The sequence below is a fragment of the Hyperoodon ampullatus genome (assembly GCF_949752795.1).
Source record: "Hyperoodon ampullatus genome assembly, chromosome: 4".
In the NCBI taxonomy this organism is placed as follows: domain Eukaryota; kingdom Metazoa; phylum Chordata; class Mammalia; order Artiodactyla; family Ziphiidae; genus Hyperoodon; species Hyperoodon ampullatus.
Genome location: NC_136917.1, coordinates 77,341,523 through 77,369,489, shown reverse-complemented (window position 1 = coordinate 77,369,489; position 27,967 = coordinate 77,341,523). Strand labels below are relative to the sequence as shown.

The following is a 27,967-nucleotide window of genomic DNA, read 5'->3' as shown; positions in this document are numbered from 1 at the left end:
TTGGCTATTTATTTCAGATCTTCTGGAAGCTCTGAAGCCAGATTACGTGGCACCCCTGGTCCTTTGGCTTTGCCATGAGAGTTGTGAGGAAAATGGTGGCTTGTTTGAGGTATTCTGCACCTTTGCACTTTCTCCCAAAGCAATATTTGTGTAATTAAATATAAAAAATGATTCAAAAATTAGTATTTTCCAATTGTTCACATTTGTAAAAATCTGCATCAGTTGGTATCACTTGTATATTTTTTAATATTATGTATATGTTATAATTAAGGAACAAGTATGACGAATGTCCTTTTTTGAGAAAGTAACAGCAGCTTTGTCAATTGTTCTTCCCGAGTTCTTCATTTCTGATATTCTTGTCAAATGAAAATGTGACTGACTGGTTTGATGTGTTTAGTCAGATACAGAAAGTCTCATTTTGTTAGAGTTGCTGAGTAGTAAAGTGAAAGGACAAAGGTGATGGTTTAAAGTCAGCCAGGCCAGGTTTTGATTTCTTGCTCTGGTAATTGCTGGCTCGCTGGAATATTGTACAAATTAACCTCCCTGAGTTTTAGTTTTCTTGGGGTTTTGTTGTGAGAACTGGAGATCATATTTTTAAACTCTTAGCATACAGAGCAGTCACCCCTCAATTTTAACTATTATATCAGTATAGCAGGAATTCAGTCTGGGTATGATAGATCAGTAAACACAACTTATTATTTGTATTAACTTTAAAAATAAACTTTGCTATGTTTCCCTGTTGCAAAGCTTTACATGTTTGCTATAAAAATAAAAACCACACATAATCCTACCATCCAGTGAGGTTCAGTTTTCACTCTATAATCAAAGTCCCTTTAGATCTCCCTATGCTGATTTATATATTTTTTAGTCCTCATTTGAGTTTGATCTCTTTTTTCTTTTCTAGCATGAACTGTTATATTTTAGACCACCCCCCTTTATTTGATTCTCTGTGGTAATATCATAATAAACGTGTTGCATGTGGAATACATGACGTCCAAAGGCATTTCTTGGTAGCAAAATTACCTGGCTCGGTTTGAAGTGAATGATATATATTGGCCTGATTTATTTGAATAAAAAGCTGTTTAGTAAATGAAAAACAGTCTACACATGTCTATGCAGAGATAGGCGCCTCTGCTTTCTTAATCACAGTCGTTGATTGTGAATTGTGGAAAATTAGAGGTGGAAAGAACTTTACAACTCTAGATTTACAAAAGAGAAAATTAATAATATCAAGACATGTGGAGCTCAAAATTTGGTCTGCCTGTCTTTTTAACTCATTAAGGAATTTTTAAAAAATTCTTTGTCTTTTACATTTATATTTGTTATTAATTCTGTGAACAAGAATAATATATGCTTTTTGTAGAAAACTTCAAATATATAGGGGAGTATATAGAGGAAAATAAAAATCACCCACTATCAAGAGATAACTCCTATTAATATTTTTGTGGATATTCTTCTCCAGTCTTTTATTAGATGTCATTTTACACGAATAGTCTTTTTTTTTTAGGTATACAGTTTACACACACACCCAAACATACACAGATAACTAGGATAATGCTGTAGATGAAGTTTTGTTCTTTTATTTTACTATATTGTGGACATTTTTAGTAAGGGACATTTGCTGTGTGAGATTGAGTACAAAATACAGTAAGAGAGGTGTGTAATATCCTGACTTAAACCTTGAATGTAAATTGACACTTTGTTTGCCAAGTTTTGATAGATATCTAGAGTGGCAGATAGAGATTTTTTGGATTGACTGGAGCTGTTGTTTCTAGCACCTGTGAGGAGTTTGCAACTTGTTGCTTCACTCCCCAAATATGGTAAAAGATGATATTTTTCTTGCCTGTTATCGGTACCACTGCCACTTTAACTACTCTGACAGCATCAAGGCCGATTGTCCTGTTAATATACGTAAAGGAATGAGTGATTAAAAAGCCATACCCTTGAGCGTAGAGCCACTGAGAAGTGTGCTGTCTGCTGGTACAGTTTCTTCTGTTATATGCATGTGGAACACTGTAGTTGTGGTGTTTGAAGATATGACAAACAGATTTTCTTACATCAGACATTTTCTTCTGAGGATTTCCTTGAATGGCTTCTAGAAAAAATATCATCTTTCTGTACGGTGATTAATGTATTTGGTCATTTGCCTTATTTCTATATAAAGGTGTTTCATTAAAATGAGTATATGTAGTTCATTAAGTCAAATCCTGGCTTTATTTTTCTTTGCTTTTTATTTTTTTTTATTCATTAAGTCTTTCTAGAAGGACATGTATTTCAAGTGATGTGCTGGGCAAATTTGGTATTTATATTGTTTAACCTTCATGGTTACTTCATGAAGAGTGTATTATTATCCTGATTTTACATAAGGGGAATCTTGAGTTTAGGGAAGTCAAATTATTTAACCAGGATCAGACAGCTAGTCTGTAGAAGAACTGGTTTCACACCTTGGTTTCTGTGCAAAGTCATGCTTTTATACTACATGCATTTCTGCTATATTGTGTTGCTTTATTTTTCTACTCTGATAACATGAATAGTGCAAAGTCATGTGGGTCAATGGACTTTTGTAGAGCTGCATTATTTTCATCCATTGTCATCTAGCATTCTGATACTCGTAAAAAGATAGCTGCCTGTTTAGTTAATTTCATAAAAATTCTATTAGTAATTTCACATTAGATGGTATAACTTCTTCCTCCTCTTTTTGGTAGGTTGGAGCAGGATGGATTGGAAAATGTAAGTCTCTTTTGGTTTTTGGTTTGCCATACATTATTTCCATATCTTTAAAACTGCATATCCAGGTAGAGCTGGGTAAAGACCTTGTCAAATGCCGAACCATTGGATTTAGTGCACGCATAATCAAATTCAAACATTGTTATAGCAACAGGTCTTCTAAAACATAGAAGTTGCCCTGCAGGCCTGTGATATTTTCAAGGATCTTTTCAATTTTTTTCCTATTAGCAGTGCTTATTCAATATTTGTCCTGTCCTATTCAGAACTGGCTGTTTCTTCAGACAGCACAGTCTCTCTTTATATTGATGTTTGTCTTCCCATGTCTCCAACACCCCACATGCTTGTTCAACAGAGTAGTGAGTGGGAGGGAGGGTGTTTTTTGAAGATGGGAAGAGCTCTGTCCTAGGCAAGTTCTCCAGTTCTCTCAGTGATTCTTTTCTTCCTTGGAGCATGAGACATCAGGAGGAGACAGTGGGGAATCACACTGGACAGCTTTCTAGAAGAGAAATTGCAGCTGATCTATAGAAATTATTCTCCTTCAGCCCAATAGTAAATTCATCTGGCTTAAATCCTCTCTTCCCCCAGTTCTTAAACCTTGTGAGCTCCAAATTGGATAATTACTGTATGGTGTTTAAAAAAAATTGTGAACATTCTAATATCCCAATTCAAGTTTTCAGTTGGATGCTGGTATCAAAATTAATTGAATTATTTAAAAGGCTGCCATTACTGGATGACATTGTTACAACATATTGTAGAGTATTATTAATGACTGTTCTCTAAGTTATGAAGTAACTTATTCAAACATTTTTAAGTGTCTTATGACACCTTTTTTTTTTTTTTTTTTTTAGTTTCTGCTTTATAACAAAGTGAATCAGTCATACATATACATCTGTTCCCACATCCCTTCCCTCATGCATCTCCCTCCCTCCCACCCTCCCCATCCCACCCCTCCAGGCGGTCACAAAGCACCCAGCTGATCTCCCTGTGCTCTGCGGCTGCTTCCCACTATCTATCTACCTTACGTTTGGTAGTGTATATATGTCCATGCCTCTCTTTCGCTTTGTCACAGCTTACCCTTCCCCCTCCCCATATCCTCAAGTCCATTCTCTAGTAGGTCTGTGTCTTTATTCCTGTCTTACCCCTATGTTCTTCATGACATTTTTTTTTCTTAAATTCCATATATATGTGTCAGCATACAGTATTTGTCTTTCTCTTTCTGACTTACTTCACTCTGTATGACAGACTCTAGGTCCATCCACCTCATTATGACACCTTTTAAGAAAGGAAGATCAGTTGTTGCAATAAAAGCTATATATGGGACTTTTTCAATAGGAAATCTCTAGAAGCTTCTGTCATTCCCCAGGGCAAACCTTCAATTTAGTAATCATAAAAGTCTGACCATTCTGTTTAAATAAGGTTCTATTTATTCCTCAGGCTTTTTAAAAAAGAAACAATGTTAAAAATTATCTTCATGGAACTTATGCAGCAGTGATGATTTTTGTGAATCTGGGCAATCTAGTTGACTTCCCATGGAAAAGGAGGAAGAGCAAAGGGAGGAAAAGGGAGAATTATGTGGGGTTGTCTGATATATTAATTTGATTATCTGGAGTCTTTGACCTGTTATCGCCACTAGTTTTCAGTTTACTATTCAACAGAGCTCTATTCTGTTCTGTTACCTTGAAGTGTATTATCTAAGTGATCTGTGGTGATGAAGACAGTCTTTTGGTGTGATTATATATAATTTAACTTTCTGATTCAGCATTTCATCCTACCTTTAGTAGTATCTGGCATAGTCAGAGGAGGGAGAGGTTTTCCCTTCAGCTTCAAATATTAGAAAAAGAAATTTGACATCCTAATGGTTTTGTTATTATTTTTTTTTAATTTGTAGTAAAAATCTTTAGAAGTTAGAATCTTTTTTCCAAATTCCATTTTTCTTGATGTTAAAAAAAGCAATCCAGGGGACTCATGAATTCTACTTTCTGTCTCCCTCTTAAACTATGTGTTCAGTATCTTAGTTTTGTTTCTATAACCAGTACGATGGGAGCGGACCCTTGGAGCCATTGTAAGACAGAGGACTCAGCCAATGACTCCTGAGGTGGTGAAGGCTAACTGGATGAAGATCTGTGACTTTGATAATGCCACCAAGCCTCAGAGAATTCAAGGTAAAGAGTCCCAAGTCAGTTTAGTCCTGGTTGGGTAATCAGAGGCAACAAAGCATTCTCTTCTCTTATGGAATTGTCTTCTTAATTGTGATAACTTAGATGCTCAAATCATCAAGAGCACATTTTCTGCTCCAGTAGGTATTATAACTCTCCAATTTAAGGTATGTATGCTACTCCCACTGTCAGTTTTTCAGTTTTCTTATGATCCTGATTTTTTGGTATATGTGTGATTGAGGGGATGGTAGGAGGTGTTTACCCATTTGTGCTCAATGCATCTATTCCCCATCTGGTGGTTGGTTTCAAAGTCTTGCCTTATCTAATCACATGCTCCTTATCTGACCTGATTTTTCTTTATTTCCCCAAAAGTTTATTTAAGTCTTATATTATTTAGGCTTAGGTCTTTTCTCTCTAGTGAATAGATTTTGCTTTGTTTTAGCACTTTGTTTTTGCTACTGTTTCTCTGCCTTTCTAAGATGCCTCTTACTCCTTTTATCACCTCTGCTAATCTCGGTGCTTCTTTAGAAAAACTCAAGCCCCAGATGTTCAACAAAACCTCCCCAGATATTCTGGGCTTCATATTCTGGGCTTCAGCTCTTTCTTAGCTGAACTCTTACCACTTGAGCGTCTAATCATGATTGCTTTCCACTGCTTTTGTTTTATAAGTGTGTGGTTTCTTAACTGCATAATAAGTTCCTTTGGAGGCAGAGAATGTATCTTGTATGTCCTTTTGTATTTGGTGCTAGCATAGTGCTGAACTCATAGAAAGGATTTAGTAACTGCTTGTTACCTTGAATTATTGAATCATCTATGATATGCCACAGGGAGAGATGGCCAATAAAAGTCACATTATTTTTTCTAGTATAACTCACATATGTATATAGTATATGAAATTTAAAGGACCTTTCTGGGAAGGATCATGAATCAGGATTATTTTTACAGAAAAATATTTTTTTTCCCTTCCTAGTATTATATTTAATGTTTGATAGAAGAATATATCTGAAAAATGACTGTTCTTTTTTTTTTTTTAATCCCAATGTTACTTTCCTGTCTGCTGGTACACTCACTGAAATTTTCATTATACTTTTCTCAATCAGAGGATAACATGATTGTTATGTCATTAGCAGTAGCATTTTCTGTATTCTTTTTTTTGATATTTGAGGTAAATTTAGTCTATGAATAGCAGTCACCTATTAATGAAAATTAGGAAAAGGAAAAAGTATCTTAAAAACTCTTCTCTGAGGTCAGAATTCCATTTTATTACCTTAAAAGTATTAGACTAATATAAAGAAAAAGCTAACAATGAATTATATAGTTATAAATGAAAAGATACCCCTAGTATTTGAAGTACAGTTAGAAAAAAATCTTACACTTTCTGTAGAATCACGACTTTCCAAGCACCCATTTCATCATTCTCATTTTACAGATGATGGAACTAAATCCCAGAAAAGCTGAGTAAGTGGCCAAAGCTTTCTCAGTGTTTGAGCCAAGAGTTAACTCACGTGGTCTGTCTTTGAGTGCAGTACCACCAGCCTGTACCAAGGTTACTTTCAGTTAAATAGCCTCCCATCTAGGCAGCAGCCTAAATGGGGTGGTAAGAGGAGGATTGGTAGGCAAGAAACCTACCTAGTGTCACCAGGAATGGCAGAGAGCCCTGCTCATCTCACATTCTGTAGTTTAGTTATAGTTTTTGTCTGAGTTTAGAAGGAGGCCCAGTTATCTAAGGTTTGTTAGAAAGGTCCCAGAGCTTTTGGAACCTTATGGCATATGTGGATACTCTGTGAATCTCATTTATTAACCTTTAGACCCCAGAATAGCAGCTTCTGAATTCTGTCCGTAGTCACTGGTCATAACGGTGGTTTTCTCTGGAAGAATTTTCAGTAATATTTTCTGAGCAGTTACCGTACAGAGACCTGGGGGGTAATCTTGACATTGTTGCATCCTGGAGGAGGGGTGATGGTGGGGAGAGAAGGAAAATTAGTTGTCCCTCCACCAGATGGAAATTGCACATCTATGGACAAGGATCCGACTTTACAGAGTTGTAAAATCACTCAAAGACTTTGCAAAGCTCAGAGCCTCTTTGGAATCATAACGTGGGGAGAGTATGTTGGAAACACCCATTTATCTTTGGTCTATTCAGAGTCTTTCACGATTTTTTCCTGCAGTAGCCTGACATTATGCAGTCAGTTCACGAATGCCAGCGAAGGTTCTGCAGCAGGCTTGCTGGATGTTAGAGGAATGATTGTCTAAAGCATTGTAGCTTTTCTTAGTCACGTCTGTAACAAAAGCTTTTTTTTTTTTTTTTGAAATAGCTTACATTTATTTGGATTTCACCAGGGGAATATTAGCTCTTTAGGATATTTGAAAGATGATGCTTTTATGATCTTTATGTAATAGGTTTACCAAAGCACCCTGTCTTATTTAAATTCCAGTGATCCTAAAGAGAAACTTCAATTCGTTCATCCTTATTTATCCTGAAGTTGATTGACTTGAATCATTCATGATTTAAAATTTTTTTCAGTACAAATTAAATATAGTTCAACTATATAGGAAAAATCTGGAAGTTTGTCCTGTAGGTCACTAGTTAAATAGCACTGTAAAATAACTGGCTAGATATTTCACATATGTAAGTGCTCTTCCCACACCATAGTGGGACTGATTTTTTTAAAAATTAATTTTTATAAGAGTATAGTTGATTTACAATGTAGTGTTAGTTCCTGCTGTATGGCAAAGTGAATCAGTTATACGTATACATATATCCACTGTTTTTTAGATCCTTTTCCCATATAGGTCATTATAGAGTATTGTGTAGAGTTCCCTGTGCTATACAGTAGGTTCTTATTAGTTATCTATTTTATATATAGTAGTGTGTATATGTCAATCCCAGTCTCCCAATTTCTCCCTCCCTGTCTCCCTCCCCAGTTGGTAACCATAAGTTTGTTTTCTACATCTATAACTCTGTTTCTGTTATGTAAATAAGTTCATTTGTACCATTTTTTTAGATTCCACATATAAGTGATATCATAGATATTTGTCTTTCTCCTTCTGACTTAACTTCACTCAGTATGACAATCTCTAGGTCCATCCATGTCACTGCAAATGGTATTATTTCACTCTTTTTTTATGGTTGAGTAATATTCTATTGTATGTATGTACCACATCTTTATCCATTCATCTGTTGATGGAAAAAAGCATTATTATTGTCATTTATTCCTTTTTTTTAGACTCAATTGGCGGTATAATTGAAGCTCTAAATAAAATAGATTCAGATGGAGGAGTTTCGGCAAATCATACCAGTAATGTGACATCAACAGCTACATCAGGATTTGTAAGTGGAAGAGAAAGCCTAATGCTTTGCCTTCTCTGGAGACTTTTTTCTTTTCTTTCCTTTTTTCTTTTCTTTCCTTTTTTTCTTTTCTTTTATGCAAAAAATGCTTTTCCAAGCTATTAATTTATTGTTAAATAGGAAAGGTGAGTGACCATAAAACTTTATAGAACATGTACTGAATGTTTATAAAATTTGAATGAACATAAGGCTAAAATATTAAATGTAACTTTTACTTTCTCTTCTTCAGTGTAATAAACAAGTGTCTTTTTTGTTTTTTGGAGCATTTTTGATAATCATCCTTCAGTCACTTTCTAACTCTTTAGAAAAGGATATTTAACTTAGTGCCTCTTTTGAGTCATTTCTTTTAAGGAAAAGCATTGATAAATTGTATTTTGGAAATATTTCAACATGGCTGCCAGTAAAAAGTCTCCCATTGTGTCAGAAATTCTAATGGAGCTGTGGTTATAGCTCTTGTGAAGTTTGCTGATTAACTATCTCCAGTACTTCTTTTTTTAAAAAAAAATTATAGTGCATAAATAATAAGAAATAAGTCATTTGACACATTCAGGTGTGGTGTTTTGTGACTCAGGGGAGACATAGTGATGAAGTAAACAATCTAATTGTAACCCTGAGAATATGAGCAGTTTATAAATGTGATTTTACTTTAGAGTAGGGGTTGGCAAACTTTTTTGGTAAAGGGCCAGATGGTAAATATTTTAGGCTTTATGGACCACATACTGTTTCTGACACATAATCTTCTTTTTCTTTTTTTAGACCACTCTTAAAAAAATGTAAAAACCATTCTTAATTCTCAGCTGTTGTTTGCTGACTCTTGCTTTAGAATGAAAGTGATGAAAAATTGGACATGATTCTTTTATAACCTAACATATGCTTCACAAATTAGCTAGGCATGTCATCACTAAATAGAAAAATACAATATGCAATTAGATAAAGGACAGTCCTAGGTAGGAGCTTACGGTAAAATCTAATTATAACCAAAACCATTATGAGGGAGTCTGATTTACAAGCATTAAGCAGTGTTTTGCTCATCTGTTTATACTGACTTTTATAAAATAGATCTTATAGAGCCATTCATTATCCCTGTTTATAATAAATTTTTTATTTTTTGTAATTTTGAGTAGCTAACAGTCACTGTATTAATAGGCTTTTCCATCATCAGAGACAGGAAAGTTGAAAATGAGATATACTATCTGTTAGCAAGAAGTGGGCAAGAAAAAAGTAATTATTTGTAAATGAAGTCTTTTTCCATACATTATAATTGATTTTATTAAAAAAATATAGTGAAACAATTATTATACCCTATCAGGTTCACTAAAATGACATTCTATTCACAAAGCTAAGTATGTAGCAGTTAATAGTTTTGAAAAGTCAGAAATTTAAAGATTTGACAAGAATATCAGTGAAAAAATAATTTTCTACAATTGTTCCATAGGCTGGAGCTATTGGCCATAAACTTCCTCCATTTTCTTCTTCTTATACGGAACTGGACACTATTATGTATGCCCTTGGAGTGGGAGCATCAATCAAGGAACCGAAAGATTTGAAATTTATTTATGAAGGGAGTTCTGATTTCTCCTGTTTGCCTACCTTTGGAGTTATTCTAGCTCAGAAGTCTATAATGGGTGGAGGATTAGCAGAGATTCCTGGGCTTTCAGTCAACTTGGCAAAGGTATGCATAATAAGACACCTTTATTTTGTTCTTCTTCTCTTTCTTTAAATATGATTGGTAAATGTCACATGCTGTGTGTGTGTGTGTGTGTGTGTGTGTGTGATGTCTTAATATAATAGTTTATAGTGGTTGATTCAAGAATAAAGATTTAGCATGTCTTTTAATTTTTCTTAAAAAGGAAAAAAGGGTAGAGAGTTAGTTGAAAAGACAAGCGAAAAGAAGACAACAATAATTATGTACAGTCCATAACCCTGGCATAATGTTATTAATTCTCTCTCTGCCATTACATGCTATTTGACCAAGGGTAAATAACTTCTCTAAGCTTTAGTTTCCTTGTCTATAAAATGGGTATGATAATCCTTACCTGATGATAGTGATGAAGGAGCAAGAGTGAAGAATATTTGAAGCAGAGAGAACAGGTGTAAAAGGCCCCGAGGCAGGTGCATACTTACCTTGTTTTTGGAACAGCAAGGGGGTTGATATAGCTATAGAATGAGCAAGGGGGCAGTGGTAGGAGAAGAGGGCCTTGGAGTCATCATAAGAATTTCAGCTCATACTCTGATTAACATGGGAGGCCATTTGTAGTGCTTTGAACTGAGGAGTGGTATGATCTGGCTGTGTTCACTCACAGGCTCATTTTTGCTCTTCTGTGGAGAATAGATTTATGGGAGCCAAGCATAGAAGCAGGGAAACCAGTTTGGAGTTTATTATGGTAATTCCAGCACTAGTCTGGATATGCATGGAAAGAAAGAGGAGTCAAGGATGAAGGTTTTTGGTCTGGTTAACTGGGATGATATATATGCATATATACCTGTATATTTATAATTTATTATGTACAATGTATTTAATATGTATAGTAGTTACATATGACATATGACTATGTATAATAAAATAGATATATACAGTAACTTTAAGGTGGGGATGATCAGGAGTTGATTTTGGACAGATCTGAGATGCCTATTGTACATTCAAGTGGAGATATAAAGTGGGCAGTTAAATATGTGAGTTTAGAGTTTGTGGGGGAGGCCCTACTGGGATTCGTAGCATTTAAGTGAGATTTAAAGACATGAGACTGGGTGAAATCACCAATGTGTGAATGTAAGTAGAGAAAAAAAGCCTGAGTTTGGTGAGAGGTTGAAGAGATGAGGAGGAGTTAGCAAGAGACATCGGGAAGGAGTGGCTGGTGAGGTATGAGGAGTATCAGGAGAATGTGGTATTTGAGAAGCAAAGTGAATACATTGTTTCAAGAAGGAAGGAGCAAACAATTGTGAGAAGGCTTTGGGGTTATTTTATTTCTTGAAGTAAGGGTCAGGCCATGAGTCCAGTTGATAACTGTTGAATCGTAGACTTTTGAACTGATTTCTGTGACTTTGACTGTTTGGAGAACCCATTTACTGGAGGATCAATTAGCTCATTGCTGCTCTGAATCTATGAGAATCTACGGTTATTTTCTTAAGGTATTCAATGAAGTAGGGAGGGAGGCAAGAAATAGATGCCAGGCAGTTTGTTGTTTTAGTCACTCTCCCATGGTGTTTGTTGCGTACAGTTCTTCTGTTTGGGTGATGTCAGTACAAACAATTAAAGTAAATTGAGTTGGAAGGAGTTGGAAATCATGAATAGTGTTAAAAATCTGTCACTGGGAATGATAGCCATCTTGGGATTTGAATCCCAGTCTTCCTAACCTTGAGCTTCCAGGTCATATGATAGTGAGGCAGTCCTTCATTTGTCCTCCCATCACTACCCTCACCCCTTTTCTTTTTCCCTTCTGGGTTCTGAAGAAGACTGGGAATTAAACTGTCCCATAGCAGTTGAGTGTGGTCATTCAGATATATGGGTCAGGTTTTGTTTTTACTGTCCTATTGTATTCCTACATATATTTTTATATTCTTGCTTTGATACATTGAGGTTAAGTGGCTATGAAGTTGCACAGGGTCTTTAGTATTTACTCTTACACTAGGGAAATGTTGACATTGCTTTTACTTGAATGTGGTTGTAAGATTTATATTAATGTTTTGGTTGTGTCATTTGTATTTGGCAGGTGTGACCTGATATTACTTTACTAGTACTGACCTATTTGTTCATTTTTATTCAATAGATATTTACTGGATACCTGTTATGTTCCAGGCACAGTGATGAGCATTGGAAATACGCCTAGTTTAGTGTCTCCATTGGCAAATAATCCACAGTTATCAGTCAACAAAAATTTATGAATGTCAAGAAAGAACACAAATGTATCTTTTCTATTCTAGAGAGCTGACAGTCTTTAGATTGGGGGACTGATTATTTCTGAATCATATAATTAAGAAGTGGGAGCCAAATTGAGACAGATAATTTGGGGGAAGTAGTCACGTGAACATGTGGACAGTGAAATGCCACTTGTGATTAGCAGTATCCACAGAAGAAGCTGTGGAAAAAGAAAGTCTACTAATAAAATTTTGCTTACCCTAATGTAGGTTCTTCATGGGGAGCAGTACCTGGAGTTATATAAACCACTTCCCAGAGCAGGTGAGTTCTTGATCGTTTTATTTTCTGACTGACCTTCCAAACTGTGTCAATGTGTTAAACTGGCATAGAGCAATCTAAATAAACTATATTATAAGTTATTTATGTGCATGTCAGCCGTTAGAGTAGATTGATGTTAACTAGTACCTATTTTGGTTCCCATAAACTTTGTCCTATTTGAATAGTCTTATTTAATAAATTACTTCAAAATACTGAACATCTGGTCAGCAATTGAAAGGAGAATTTTCTGTGTGTGTCCTAAACTTAGTGATTGTGTATAATCAGTTATGATTCCCATGAATATGATTCTTCATTCTTTTCTCAGGTATTTGTGTTGGTACTGATTTTCATAAAGCAAACAATGTTAAAAGATACAGAATGTCTTGTAATTAACTTTTTTCTATTTTCTTTTAGAGTAAGTAAAACCAAGGGTGTCTTAATAATCAATTTATTTTTCTCAATAATATCTTACTTGTTCAGTAAATCTTCTCATTATTTTTTCACTTTACTTCAATAAGTTTGTTTTATGTTGCTATTCTGATGTCAGAATATTAATTATATACTGATCATGTAAGGTGGTAAAATAAAAAAAAAGTCTTTTTCATTTCACATTATATAATGTAGAGATCAGCAAATAGCTAGCATTGTACTTTAATTTTTTTTGAGATTTTAATTTAAAAAAAATTCATATTGCTTAATGCTGAATAGTTCTATTTCAGTGTTAGTGTTAGTTGTTTCTGGCTGCTTTTGTAGTTCTTCCCTGTTTTTTTCTTCTTCTTTTAGTTTTTTCCTTTGTGGTTTCATGCTTTTCTTTTGCTTGTGTTCCTTTCTCTTTTGTTTTTGGGTATCTGTTGTAGATTTTTGATTTGTGGTTACCATGGGGCTCATAGATGTTGATCTATGACTCTATTTATTTGTTTTAAACCAGGTAGTCCCTTAAGTTCAAACCCATTTTAAAAGCTCTACATTTTTTTACTCGCTTCCCCCATCTGTGTTTTTGATGTCATAGTTTACATCTTTATGTTTATCCCTTTACTGATTATTGTAGTTATACTTGATTTTACAATTTTTTGTTTGTTAATCTTTGTACTAGCTTATTTAAGTGGTTGAGCCTCAGCCTTACCTATATATTTGCCTTTACTAATGGGATTTTTCCTTTTCTATAGATACTTAATTCTTGTTATAGCTTTTTCTTTTCTACTTAGAGAAGACCCTTTAGCATTTCTTTTAAGGTTGGTTTAGTATTGATGCTTATCCAAGAAGTTCTTTATCTCCCCTTCAATTCTGAAGGATAATCTTGCTGGGTAGAATATCCTAAGTTGTAGGTTTTTCCCTTTCAGCACTTTAAATATACCATGCCACTCCCTTCTGGCCTGCAAAGTTTCTGCAGAACAATCAGCTGATAGCCTTAGGGCATTCCCTTGTATATGCTCTTTGGTTTTCTTTTGCTGCCTCTAGAATTCTCTCTTTTAGTTTTGCCATTTTTATTATGATATGTCTTGGTACGGGTATGTTTGGATTCATCTTGTTTGGGACCCTCTGTGTTTCCTGTACCTGGATATCTGTTTCCTTCTTCAGACTTGGGAAATTTTCAGCCATAATTTCATTAAATATATTTTTACCCCCTTCTCCCTTTCTTCTCCTTCTGGGACCCCTATAATGGAATGTTGGTATGCATGATGTTACCCCAAAGATCCCTTAAAATGTTCTCAACTTTTTTCTTTTTGCTGTTCTGATTGGGTGATTTCCATTTTCTATATTCTAGATCACTTATGTGTTCTTCTGTGTCACCTAGTATGCTGTTAATTCCTTTTAGTGTGTTTTTCTTTTCAGTTGTTGTATTCTTCAGTTCTGATTGGTTCTTTTTAGAATTTTCTAGCTCCTTGTTAAAACTCTCACTGTATTCAGCTATTCTTTTCCCTAATTCAGTTAGCATTCTTTTTTTTTATTAATTAATTAATTTATGGCTGTGTTGGGTCTTTGTTTCTGTGCGAGGGCTTTCTCTAGTTGTGGCAAGTGGGGGTCACTCTGCATCGCGGTGTGTGGGCCTCTCACTATCGCAGCCTCTCTTGTTGCAGAGCACAGGCTCCAGACGCGCAGGCTCAGTAATTGTGGCTCACGGGCCCAGTTGCTCCATGGTACGTGGGATCTTCCCAGACCAGGGCTCGAACCCGTGTCCCCTGCATTGGCAGGCAGATTCTCAACCACTGCGCCACCAGGGAAGCCCTGGTTAGCATTCTTATTACTAATGCTTTGAATTCTTTATCTGGTAAATTGTTTATTTCTATTTCATTATTTTTTCAGGAGTTTTCTCTTGCTCTTTCAGTGGAAACAGATTCCTCTGTCTTTTCATTTTGCTTATCTATTTCTTTATCTATTGAAATTTGGTGAAATAGTTACCTATGGTGGTCTTGAAGGGGTATTCTTTTGTGGGCGTGTCCCTATACAGTGGCATTGATGGGAGAGCTGGATTTGATGTGAGCACAATTTATGTCTTTTCTCAATGTGTGCCAGCAGCTGTCATCTTGGTACTGCATGTCCTGCATGTCCACTCTGACCAACTTTAAAACATGCTCTCCTATTACGTCTGAAGTTATTTTTTCCCAAAGTCAACCTGATTACCAACCTGATTATGCCAAATCCTTCTATTTTAAATTGGTGCGGGGGCAGGTCCCAAGTTGCTGGAGCAGAAGCCCTGAGGGTCGGGTCTGAGCTGGCTAAGTTTCCTTTAAGTGTGTGCTTTCCCCGCCTCCCAGCACTGGCACCCTTGCCCCAGAGGGGAGCAGTGGTGGAGCGAGAGGGGCTGGGGTGGGTAGTCAGTGAGGGTCAGAGCATGGGTTTTGTTTGGCATGGCCACCATCAGAGATCTGGGGCCCCTGTACAGTCACCAGTAATGGCTGCCCCCTCGCCACTCAGTTGCCACTTAGGGTTTGAACCTCCTCAGTGTCTCATGGCTGAGCCTTTCCCTCAATCACGGCAGCCCAGAGTGTGAAGCTGCAGCACAAGGCAAATGGTGCTGGCGTGTTCTCTCAGTTCAGGCTGGGGACCAGGACAGCTGTAGGCAGCCAGTGAGCTACCCAAGTGGTTTCAGTCTGCCCTCTCTGCCCTGCCTCGGGAGCACGTAAGTGTTCACGTGCTCCCGGAGTCCAGGCTTCTCACAGCCCTCCTGTTAATCCCACTGGCCCTCCAGCCAGCCACAGGGACTCGTGTTCCCTCTGTTGGACACCAGGGCTGGGGCGCACAATATGTGGCTTGAAGTGCTCACTCCCCAGGGAAGGTCTCTTCCTGTGTAATCTCCTTTTTCCTCTGAGTCCCCTCTCAGGGGCACAGGTCCTGACCTGCTCGCTTTTCTTCCCTTTCTACCCAGTTACCTGTGGGTCTTTCTTACAGTCTTGGTTGTACAGGTCTTTCTGTTAGTCTCCACTTAGTTTTCAGGGAGAACTGTTCCACCTGTAGATGTATTTTTGATGTGTTTGTTGGGGGGGAGGTGAGTTCCGTGTTCTCCTGCTCCACCGTCTCAGTTTGAGTCTTCCGTTTAGTGTTACAGCCTAAGTTTTCACGCAGCCCTATTTTTAAAATTTATTTTATTTTATTTTTATTTTTTGCGGTACGCGGGCCTCTCACTGTTGTGGCCTCTCCCGTTGCGGAGCACAGGCTCTGGACGCGCAGGCTCAGTGGCCATGGCTCACGGGCCCAGCCACTCCGCGGCATGTGGGATCTTCCCGGACGGGGGCACGAACCCGTGTCCCCTGCATCGGCAGGCGGACTCTCAACCACTGTGCCACCAGGGAAACCCTCTGCCTCCATTCTTGCTCCCTTCAGTTCTGCTCATCTCACTGTAGCCAGAATATTATTTCCAAAATGCAAGTGTATTTGTCACTTCTCTATTAAAAACCCCAGATGGCTGTTCATAGACTTCAGGATGAAATCAGAAACTTTTCATATAATCTGGCTTCTCCCAGTCTCTTCATACTCAAGTCTTGCCACATACTTAGACACTATTTTATGAGGCAGGGGTCATGCTGAAGTTTCTGGCTTGGCAGTTGGGTGGATAGTACCATTCATTCGTATAGGGAACAAAAGAGAAAAACAGGTTGGAGAAAAAGATTATGAGTTCACTCCCAAATAATTGTTAATCCATCAAGATTTAACATTACCAGTTAAATAATGGAACAGTCCCCAAAAGAACAGAATAGTTAGAAAGAAACACTGTCTAATTGAAGCCCGTAGAGTAGAGATTTGAGAAGGAATGGGGTAGATGGTGTTGGCTGTATGCTTAACAAGTGTTCATTGAATGATTGAAAATTGTTACTTTTTACAACCTAATTTATCAGAATTATTGATGTTTCAAATTTGGTGACTCAGGTATTCTGATTGCTTTTAATGTTTATGATTCAACATTATATTGAAAATTATTCTAAATCATGATTTTTTAGTTTTGCTGAACTTACAGTGGAAGTTATGTTAATTTCTCTCATGTCTTCATATAACTTATGGTCTTTAAAACAGTCTCCTTATTTATTTATTTATTATTTTACTTTCCATTTTAGGAAAATTAAAATGTGAAGCAGTTGTTGCTGATGTCCTGGATAAAGGATCTGGTTTAATAATTCTTATGGATGGTAACTCATTTCTAGTTCTTCTAATAATATTGTTAGATTCATAGGCTTTGTATGTAATACAATGCTTTATCACAGAAGTTGATGAATAAGTTTCTATTTATCTTCCAGTTGTGAGACAGCAAGATTAGTGTTCTAAAAATTCACAAGCTTTTTTAGAAAATAAGGGAGAAGGGGGTGGAGTAGATTGGGGTAGAGGTCCAGAGAGTGGGACATTTCAGGGGATTTGTAACAACATAACCAAAGCACAGAGGTGAGAAATGTGGCTGGTATAGCAAACATAGAGGAGAATTATGCTTCCTAGATTATGTTTTTGGCAGGAATGAATACATAGACTGCCTTCAATTGATAATTAGGCTATGTTGTAGATACTCTTTTCTATGTTAGCTCTTTGGAACTTGGAACGTATTTGACCCCTGAATCATTCTTTTTTGTTGTTTTTTTGGGTTTTTTTGCGGTACGTTGGCCTCTCACTGTTTTGGCCTCTCCCGTTGCGGAGCACAGGCTCCGGATGCGCAGGCTCAGCGGCCATGGCTCGTGGGCCCAGCCGCTCCGCAGCATGTGGGATCCTCCCGGCCCGGGGCACAAACCCGTGTCCCCTGCATCAGCAGGCAGACTCTCAACCACTGCGCCACCAGGGAAGCCCCTGAATCATCCTTATAAATGGTAGTTAGGTTCTTAACCTTGCACATTCAAACCTATTGAACTTATAATGTGGTTTAAACACCATAGCCACATTTTATTTGCAGTGGGAAAAAAGATTATAGTAGTTTAATGAATGTTGAAATACTAGTATTTAAACATAAGCTAAAGATACATTGTTTAGAATTTATTTGTTTTAAAGTTTAAGAACAATAGAAATAGATAAACATAAAAAATTTTGGAAATAGCAGTGGAAAGTTTAATATTGTCTGGTATTTGGAATATAAGCTTTATCATTTTTGTTCTAAATACACAGGAGGTTATACTGAATATGTTGTTTTGGAACTCGCCTTGTTTTTACTTAATAATATATTGAGAACATTTTTAATGCTCTTAAATATTTTTCTACTACATTGTTTTTGTTAACTCATAGTTTACAAACTAAACTATGTATTTCATCATAGACACATAGAACATGTGTCTGTTCTCTCTCTTTCCCTCTTCCTCCTTATCCCTCTTCTTTCTTTTTTAAGATTTTTGTATTTTCTTACCATTCCAAATATTGGCTAACATTTGTCTGCAACTCTCCCGGTTTTCTTTTAGTCTTCTCACCATTCTACCAAATGTCTACCACAAAAAAGTTTTGCAGTAACCTTAGCTTTAATTTTTACTCTTCTTTCTTGATCTACTCCATTTATTTAGCTATAGTTTGGTAATAGGTAATAATGTATTAGAATTTTTAGATAAAATATAGATGGAATTAGATATCCAATTTTCTGTGTAATAAGGATAAAAGTCTTATTTAAAATACAAATCACCATGAGTTCCCTTATTTTTTGTTATAATTTTATTTTTCCTTATTATACAATTCAAAATCATATTCCTAGTTTTATAGTGCTGGTGATTTAGGTGATGCTCAAACTGTCACCAGGAAAGTAGTCAGTAGAAAGAGGGACAGCTGTCTTTCATTCATTACTTGCTTACTTATTCACTAACTTGCTCAATCACATCATTTGTTTATTGATTTACTAATTAATTTAATACATATTTATTAGGTGCCTTTTCTGTCCCAGTTACTATTCTAATTGCTGGGAATATGATGGTGAGCAAAAAAGCCATGATCCTGCCCTCTTGAAGCTTATACCTTCATTCTCACTTATTTCTTCTTTTACATTCCAGGCTCTATTGAGGACTTCAGCAGAATGTTTGAAAATTTGGGAGTGTGGTTATCTGTATTTTATTTTAATTTTTTAATTTTATTGAATTATTGAATTTTAGTGGATTTACAATGTTGTGTTAAATTCTGCTGTACAGCAAAGTGATTTAGTTATACATATATACATTCTTTTTCATATTCTTTTCCATTATGGCTTATCACAGGATATTGAATATAGTTCCCTGTGCAATACAGTAGGACCTTGTTGTTTATCCATCCTGTATATAATAGTTTCCATCTGCTAATCCCAAACTCCCAATCCATCCCTCCACCACCTTCCCTTCCCCTAGGCAACCACAAGTCTGTTCTCTATATCTCTGAGTCTATTAATGTTTCGTAGATATGTTCATTTGTGTCATATTTTAGATTCCACATATAAGTGATATCATATGGTATTTGTCTGTCTCTTTCTGACTTCTCTTGGTATGATAATCTCTAGGTGCATATGTGTTGCTGCAAATGGCATTATTTCAGTCTTTTTTATGGCTAAGTAATATTCGTGTGTGTGTGTGTGTGTGTGTGTATCACATCTTCTTTATCCATTCATCTGTTGATGGACTTTTAGGTTGTTTCTATGTCTTGGCTATTGTATATAGTGTTGCTATGAACATAGGGGTGCATGCATCTTTTTGAATTGTAGTTTTGTCTGGATATATGCCTAGGAGTGGGATTGCTGGATCATATGGCAATTCTATTTTTAGTTTTTTGAGGAACCTCCATACTGTTTTCCATAGTGGCTGTACCAATTAACATTCCTACCAACAGTGTAGGAGAGTTCCCTTTTCTCCACACCCTCTCCAGCATTTGTTATTTGTAGACTTTTTAATGATGGTCATTCTGACCAGTATGAGGTGGTACCTCATTGTAGTTTTGATTTGCATTTCTCTAATAATTAGCGATGATGAGCATCTTTTCATGTGTGTTAGTCTGCATTTTATAGTGGAATTGTTTGAAAGGTTTGAGAAGGAGAGAATTGAAATACGAAAGGCAGTTGGGGAACTTTAAGAAGAGGTGAGATGAACTGCTGTTTCATAGTCAAGAAAGGATTTGTCAAGATCCTCTTCTCTCTGCCTTCCAGAGACTGGTAGTGAATGATTAAAATGAGTGCTTTGTATCCCACACTTGGGTGTCTTGAAATTGCAAAGCCTTTTAGTAATTGGAGTTCGTTTCTGAAGCTTTTAAAAGGATTGTTGATCATATATTGGGTAACTAGTTATGTCTTTTGATAATAACCTCTTTTCTTTTGTTCTTTCATTTACTTTTCAGTCTACTCTTACTCTGGGGAGGAACTTATGTGTTATAATCAGTTCTCCATCTTTGTTGTTGGCTCTGGAGGCTTTGGTGGAAAACGGACGTCAGACAAAGCTAAGGTAGGCTATGACTTCATAAGCGAGATACATGTGTCGTTAAGGATCCTTATCTGTATTTTGAACTTACCATATGTGTAATTTAATAGAGTAGGGCTTCGGTAATCCACACTTCTTTGAATCAGAATGTGTTCCTTGGATTTGAAATGCTGTTTATATTTGTATATTTTAATATATAACATATGTTATATATAGAAAAGTCTGGCTGACGTAAGTGTAATGTAGCTGAGGTAACTATGGGAATATCTTTGTTTTCTTATGCAAACTTTGCCTGCATCCAAAACTCTTTAGAAAAACCTAACACATACAAGTGATCCTTGTATAAATGCAAATCATCATTCATTAAATGACTTGAGCATTACTCTTGTATAAAACAATTCTAGTTACTCTTTAGTTTTCAAATTCTATCCAAAACCATATTTTTTTCCTAAAAATATTTTGTAAATTGGATTTTACATCAATTTAACCTAGCTTTTACCTCTGCCCTCAGTTCTCAGAATAGGGCCGCACTGTCTTCCTAGGAGGAGCAGCCCACTCATTTTTCCTCTTCCCACCCCGGCTCCCCAGCTTGTGTTGCAGAAGCTCAATTACAGGTAAAAGTGGCTGAGAGTTACGGGGCTGTCTTCCTCCACCCCGCCCCTACTTGTAGGGTGGAGACTGTATTCCACTGTGGCAGGCTGAGAACACTAGGGCCCTGATAACTCTTGCTCAGCCCGCTCATAGAGTGGTGGTCCCGTGCTGCTAGAGGCAAGCTGAGAAGACCAGAAGCTCCTACCTCTGCCTAGGACTCTTCTTGTAAAGTGAGGATGTCACTTGGAGAGAAGTGGGCCACTATTCTTGCCCTCATGTCCGTTGCAGTGGTGCAGAGGTTTTGCCTGGGGGGCAAGGCAGGCTGTAATAATATAGAGAGCTCTGAAGCTCTTCCCACGGAAACTGACTCATTTTGGTACCAAGTATTTGGAAGCTCAAAAGTAAGGATGGTTTCAAAAACAAGGTTACTTTAGTGATAATCAAGAGGAGGCTGGTAGCTCCATGAAAGCAGTAAACTAAACTAGTCCAACTAGAAATTTGCCAGAGAGAACCATGGAAAGAGATAGCTAAGAAGAGTTGTCATGGGATCATAACAAACCTCAAAGACTGGCCTCAAAGACTACACCTCCAAAAAGGCCTGACTTTAATTGGATCAGATTGTGGAACAATTTATGCCCCAGGGCACTGTTGAAAATAATAGAACAGTCATCTGTCAATTTGTGAAGCCGAACAGCTGGACAGACAGTTTAACAGAGAGATCAGGGAGAGACAGTCACACAGAGCCCTGCTAAAACCACTGTCATCCCAGGCTGACTGTGCTTGCCCAAGGCTGTACCCTCTGAGGAGCAACATCAGAGTCTGCACACTGTGGGGGAAATATACTTAACTAAAATAGTCTAGCCAAGTCACTAAACAAATAAGTTAACAATAACAACAAGCCCTGGAAGGGGAAAGGGGTCTCAGTATCCAGAGTTGCTGCAATATGTTATCTAAAGTATCCAGTTATCAACAAAAAATTACAAGATCTGAAAGAAATAAAAGAGTATGACCCATATATAGGAAAAAACGAAGCAAAACAGGCAACAGAGATTGCTTTTGAGAAGACTTAACAGGAAAAGACTTCAAAGCATTTATTGTAAATATAGTCAAAGAACTAAAGGAAACCATGCTTAAAGAAGTAAAATGTGTAAAGAAGTAAAGTATGATGACAATGTCTCATCAAATAGAGAAAAATTGGGGAATTCCCCAGTGGTCCAGTGGTTAGCACTCCGCACTTCCACTGCAGGGGGCGTGGGTTCAGTCCCTGGTCAGGGAACAAAGATCCTGCAAGCTGCGTGTTGTGGCTCAGAAAAAAAAAAAAAAAAAGAGAAAGAAATCAATAAATAGAAATTATATAAAGAACCAAATAGAAGTAGTTCTGGAACTGAAAGTACAATAACTGAAATGAAGAATTTACTAGAGGGTCTCAACAGTAGATTTGAAGTGGCAGAATTAAAATCAAAAAGCTTGAAGATCAATCAATCTATCTCTGTCTGAAGAACAGAAAGAAAAAAGGTGAAGAAAAAGAATGAAGAGGCTCAGAGAAATGTGAAATACCATTAAGTACATCAGCTTTTATGTAATGGGCATACCAGAAAGAGAGGAGAGAGAAAGAAGCAGAAAAAATAATTGAAGGAACAATGGCATTGATGAAAAACGTTGATCTACACATCCAAGAAGCTCAACTGCTCCAATTAGGATATAAATGCAAAGAGGAAGATCTAAATAGACATTTCTCCAAAGAAGACATATAGATGGCCAAAAAGCACATGAAAACATGCTCAACATCACTAATTATTAGAGAAATACAAATCAAAACTATGAGTTATCACCTCACGCTGGTTAGAATGGCCATCATCAAAAAATCTACAAGCAATAAATGCTAGAGAGGGTGTGGAGAAAAGGGAACCCTTTTGCACTGTTGGTGGGAATGTAAATTGATACAGCCACTACGGAGAACAGTATGGAGGCTCCTTAAGAAACTAAAAATAGAGTTAGCATATGATCCAGCAATCCCACTACTGGGCATACATCTGGAGAAAACCATGCACCCCAATGTTCATAGCAGCACTGTTTACAATAGCCAGGACATGGAGGCAACCTAAATGTCCATCAGCAGAGGAATGGGGGCTTCCCTGGTGGTGCAGTGGTTAAGAATCCGCCTGCCAATTCAGGGGACACAGGTTCAAGTCCTGGTCCGGGAAGATCCCACATGCCGTGGAGCAACTAAGCCTGTGTGGCACAACTACTGAGTCTGCGCTCTAGCACCCGCGAGCCACAGCTGCTGAGCCCGCGTGCCACAACTACTGAAGCCTGCGCGCCCAGCGCCTGTGCTCCACAATGAGAAGCTTGCGCACTGCAATGAAGTGTAGCCCCCGCTCACTGCAACTAGAGAAAGCCTGCACACAGCAACAAAGATCCAACACAGACAAAAAAAAATAAATTTATTTAAAAAAAAAGATTTATGCACTTAAAAAAAAAAGGAGGAATGGATAAAGAAGATTTGGTACATATATACAATGGAATATTACTCAGCCATAAAGAAGAATGAAATAATGCCATTTGCAGGAACATGGATGGACCTAGAGACTGCCATACTGAGTGAAGTTAAGTCAGATAAAGACAAGTATCATATGATATCACTTATATGCAGAATCTGAAAAAAAAATGATACAAATGAACTTCTTTACAAAACAGAAATAGAGTCACAGATGTAGAAAACAAACTTATAGTTACCAGGGGGGAAATGGTGGGGGAGTGATAATTTGGGAGATTGGGATTGACATATACATACTACTATATATAAAACATAACTAATAAGGACTTAACTGTATAGCACAGGGAACTCTACTCAATACTCTGTAAGGACCTATATGGGAAAAGAATCTAAAAAAGAGTAGAGATATGTGTGTGTGTGTGTGTGTGTGTGTGTGTGTGTGTGTGTGTGTGTATATATATATATATATATAAAACTGATTTACTTTGCTGTACACCTGAAATTAACACAACATTGTAAATCAACTATACTGCAATAAAAATTAAAAAGAAAATAAATGCAAAGAGATCCACACCCTTAGTAAAGTGCATTTAAAGATTAAATCAATATAGATGTGAATTGTTTGTCTAAGTCTTACAGTTACTGTCATCTTTTGCATTGGGAGAAGAGTCTTTACCTTTTTCTCCTTTGTGGCCTAGAGAATGGATCTGGTTATATAATTCCTTTCATTAAACAAGGTCATTTCAGGGAAATCTTAATGTAGATGAAGCTAGCAGTTGTGAAATTTTAAATGTCATTATGTGCTGAAAATAAAATATTAAAATAAACTTTTTATCCAGCTTGCAGATTTTGTTACAGTCAGCCCTCCATATCTGTGGGTTCTGTATCCACAGGTTTGGCATCTGCAGATTGAACCAACCGTGGATCAAAAATATTCAGGGGCCTCCCTGGTGGCGCAGTGGTTGAGAGTCCGCCTGCCGATGCAGGGGATACGGGTTCGTGCCCCGGTCTGGGAGGATCCCATATGCCGCGGAGCGGCTGGGCCCGTGAGCCATGGCTGCTGAGCCTGCGCATCCGGAGCCTGTGCTCCGCAACGGGAGAGGCCACAACAGTGAGAGGCCCGCATACCACAAAAAAAAAAAAAAAAAAAAAAAAAAAAAAAAAAAAAAAAAATATTCAGAAAAAAAAAATTCCAGAAAGTTCCCAAACTATTTACACAGCATTTACATTGTATTAGGTATTATAAGTAATCTATGCACATCCTCCCAAGTATATGGGAGGATGTGCATAGATTATATGCAAATACTACACCACTTTTATATAAGGGATTTGAGCATCTGCAGATCTTGGTATCCGTGAAGGGGTCCTGGAACCAATCACCCCTGGAAACTGAGGGATGACTGTATATTGAAACATGGTTGTTTATCAAATATCAGTTTGGGTAAAGAGAATAACAATTATTTTGTTATTATTTAACGTGTAATGTTTTTTGATCTCAGGTAGCTGTAGCCATACCTAATAGACCTCCTGATGCTGTACTTACAGATACCACCTCACTTAATCAGGTAAGAATGTATTTTTGAAAAGTGATAAAGCCACCTGACTCCTGACACTTTTTGATTTATAACTCTGATACCTTTGTAATTTTGTGAGTCCAAAAGTAGCAGCTGTGTTCTTCTACGTAATAAAAATAACAGCATATTTCTGTAGTTGAAATTTGTTCTTTCTGGAGTTTTACTTAGCAGTTTTTTTCTCCACTGGGTATCAAAAAAAATGTAAAATGGCTTTTCATTAGTCAATTGAAAAAGCATCATGCTTTGTTGGCAATGGATTGCTTGCCTTAAGGAGACTGCCTAGCTTAGTAGTGAAGAATTTCATTAAAGCCTTAGAGAGCAGGATAAAATAAAAGGCAAATTTCAGTTATCCTTTCTTCTATTGGAAAAGAAAACTGAGCGACATTGCTTTGAGAGAGATTATTTTATGCTAACTTTAGTGGACAGGTACAGTAAAGCATCTGAGAAGGAGTAGACGATTTAATCTCTTTTGTTTGGCATAAATCATATGTTTTCTGATGGAGGAGTTAAAATGCCCTGTCAGTTAACAAATTCTGTAAGCATGCAAAGATTTATCTAAGAAACAAAAGGTGACCATGAAGATGAGAAAAGCAACTTTGTTTTTGAGAGACCTGAAGATTCTTCCCTAAGATGGCCAGAATACTAACCATGCAGATATAGAACAGAATATGTAAAGCTCTGAAGTTATGCTGTGAATAAGCAGGTAATGACAGCACATTATTTGTAAAATTCACTTATTTTTTGATACTAATTTTGATATACTTGATATGAGAACTTCTGCAGGATTTATGTGTGCTGGCAAATAGGAATATAATTTCATGAGCCAGAAAGAATTAAGTTTGGAACATATTAATTGTATTTTTTTATACACTCTATAATTGGGTGGTAGAACAATACTTTCTGCCTCAGATTAGTTTTGCCTTTAAATGTTCTTCCCATCCCTATTTCTTATCAGTTTCTTAAGAGAGCACTCATATTTATGTTTAATTAAAGCTTCATAGTGAAATTAATTTTATTAGCACACTAAAGAACAGAAGACTTCATGGTTTCATGGTTCAGAAAACCCAGAAATGCTCCATTATTATTCTTGTGTTACTGAAATAATAAAATGTATCTGCTGTAGATAAGAAAAGCTGAATAGTTTCCATGGCTTGAATTTCTTTATGCAGTAAGCAGAAAGATTTTCTTTTTTTCTTTTTTCAGATGAATAGAACTTTTTGTTAGCATTTAGCAGACTTGAGTATTTTGCTGTGTGACAAAGGACAGTTTATAGGTTAACAAATATTTTTTGTATAAATAATGGACACCCATCATTTGACAGAGGTTCCTGACCATTTGTATCATGGTCACTCGAGAATATGATAAAAACTACCGACTGTTTCTTCAAAAACATTTTGCATAAAACTTTGCTTAAATTTCAGGGGCTTTGTGGGCTGTTTTAAATTGGATCTGTGCTGTAGGAGATACAAGTCAAGTAGAAGAAGTGTGATCTATTGACAAGGAACTGAAAGGATACTTAGATATAAGGTGTAGATGTCTTAATTTCTAGGGCACCTATTCTAAGCAACGAATGATTAAATACAAGGCTTTGAATTGTAGAGTAAGTGCTGTAGACATTCTGAGATGGGCTACTCATTAGAGAATGGCATACAGAAGAGTTTGGTAGGAAAGATGGGACTTCTGAACTAAAATGGTGTACAGATACTCTCTTACCAGGGATATAAGGCTTGCAGTATGGCCTGGAAGGGGATAAGAACTTAGTAATGATAGCAGAAAAGAGCATGATGTATGTACAAGGAGTAAGAATTAGAGCATTCACACTGGAGAGTGGTGGGAGATGATTGTGGATGAACAGACCTTTAAGGAGAAGTGGAAATGGAACAGATTATGTTGTTATAGCATAAACTTTGTGCCAGGTATTTAAATTAAATAAGTAACTTCTCAATCAGTAGGGAAACTGGCAACCATCGCTCTACCAATATCCCTTCTGGAATATTTTGTTTTTCATGTCTTTAGGAGAATTTCTTCATCTTCAAACTGGTATGATATTACAAGTATACTTCATGGTTTTTCATAATTAATAAAGAGAAAATTCATCCCCAATAATCTAGAAAGACCAAAGAATAAATAGGTAACAGGTGTCAGGCTTTGTATTTGAGGAGAATGAAAACAAGTATCTTTAGTTTCCCCAGATACATATCTTATACTACTTATTCTAACAATTAGGATTTTAGCTACCATCATTGTTAAATAAAGTTAATCTTTGGAATATTGGTTATACTATCCATTAAAATATAATTCTTTATTATATTACCATGTGTATTATAAGTACTTTTAAAATTTTGTTTTGAAACAATGATTTATTATTTTACATGACTCTGGGTTGCCTGGGCAGTCCTTGTGCTACAAATGGTGTTGGCTGTCACTCATGTAGCTGTTCTCAGACAGTGGCTGGGTGGGGCAGGAAAGTCCAGGATGGCTCTTTCACAAGTGCAGGGTCTTAGTGCTCCCTGTTGGCTGGCGTACCTCTAATCTCCACCTGGCTTCCTCTTCATGTGGTGTCTCATCTTCCAGGGCCTTTCTCTGTGACCCTCAGGGGACTTCTATTTAAATTTCTGGAACTGTTTCCTGTGTAGCTTCCTCCTTTTCAGTACATCTACATTCCAGCTGCCCATTCTCCCAGAACTCTGATCTTTATCTCTTTAACTCTTTGAGACTGTTTTGCTATGTTTCGGTTTCCTTTTTTGCACTGGAGTCTAGAAAGTGCTGTCAGGCAGAGCGCTGTGGCCATTGTAGAGTCCATCTTGTTTGTTTCTTTTCTATCAAGAATCATAATCCTGTTCTGCCTACTGTCCAGTGTCTAAGAACAGTATCTCCCTCGCCCACTTAAAAAAAATTTTTTTTTCCTACTTGTTTACAGTGGAAGAGTAAGTTCATTCCACTTATTCCATCTAGGCCAGAAGTGGAAGTCCTATACCTTTTTATATGCCCATAGTGCCCAATTTTCTCATTTATTACTATTTGTTTTTTCAGTTTTTATTGCTGTGCTTTGTTTCCTACTTGTTTCTAACAATTA

At 36.8% G+C, this 27,967-nt stretch overlaps 1 protein-coding gene across 3 annotated transcripts in view; it reads left to right on the top strand.

Moving 5' to 3' along the window:
* Nucleotides 1-27,967, top strand: part of HSD17B4 (hydroxysteroid 17-beta dehydrogenase 4) — a gene marked incomplete at its 5' end in the record, with an annotated part of 90,339 nt that overhangs the window by 28,363 nt on the left and 34,009 nt on the right. For 2 of the 3 annotated variants that reach the window (XM_079702355.1, XM_079702353.1), the window contains 9 exons: nucleotides 18-109; nucleotides 2,706-2,730; nucleotides 4,761-4,889; nucleotides 8,111-8,214; nucleotides 9,668-9,904; nucleotides 12,358-12,409; nucleotides 16,957-17,028; nucleotides 20,150-20,253; nucleotides 24,817-24,882. In XM_079702355.1, the coding sequence (XP_079558481.1) occupies nucleotides 18-109; nucleotides 2,706-2,730; nucleotides 4,761-4,889; nucleotides 8,111-8,214; nucleotides 9,668-9,904; nucleotides 12,358-12,409; nucleotides 16,957-17,028; nucleotides 20,150-20,253; nucleotides 24,817-24,882 (881 nt within the window). The remainder of the gene's footprint in view (nucleotides 1-17; nucleotides 110-2,705; nucleotides 2,731-4,760; nucleotides 4,890-8,110; nucleotides 8,215-9,667; nucleotides 9,905-12,357; nucleotides 12,410-16,956; nucleotides 17,029-20,149; nucleotides 20,254-24,816; nucleotides 24,883-27,967) is intronic. The other variant, XM_079702354.1, reaches the window with a different exon arrangement.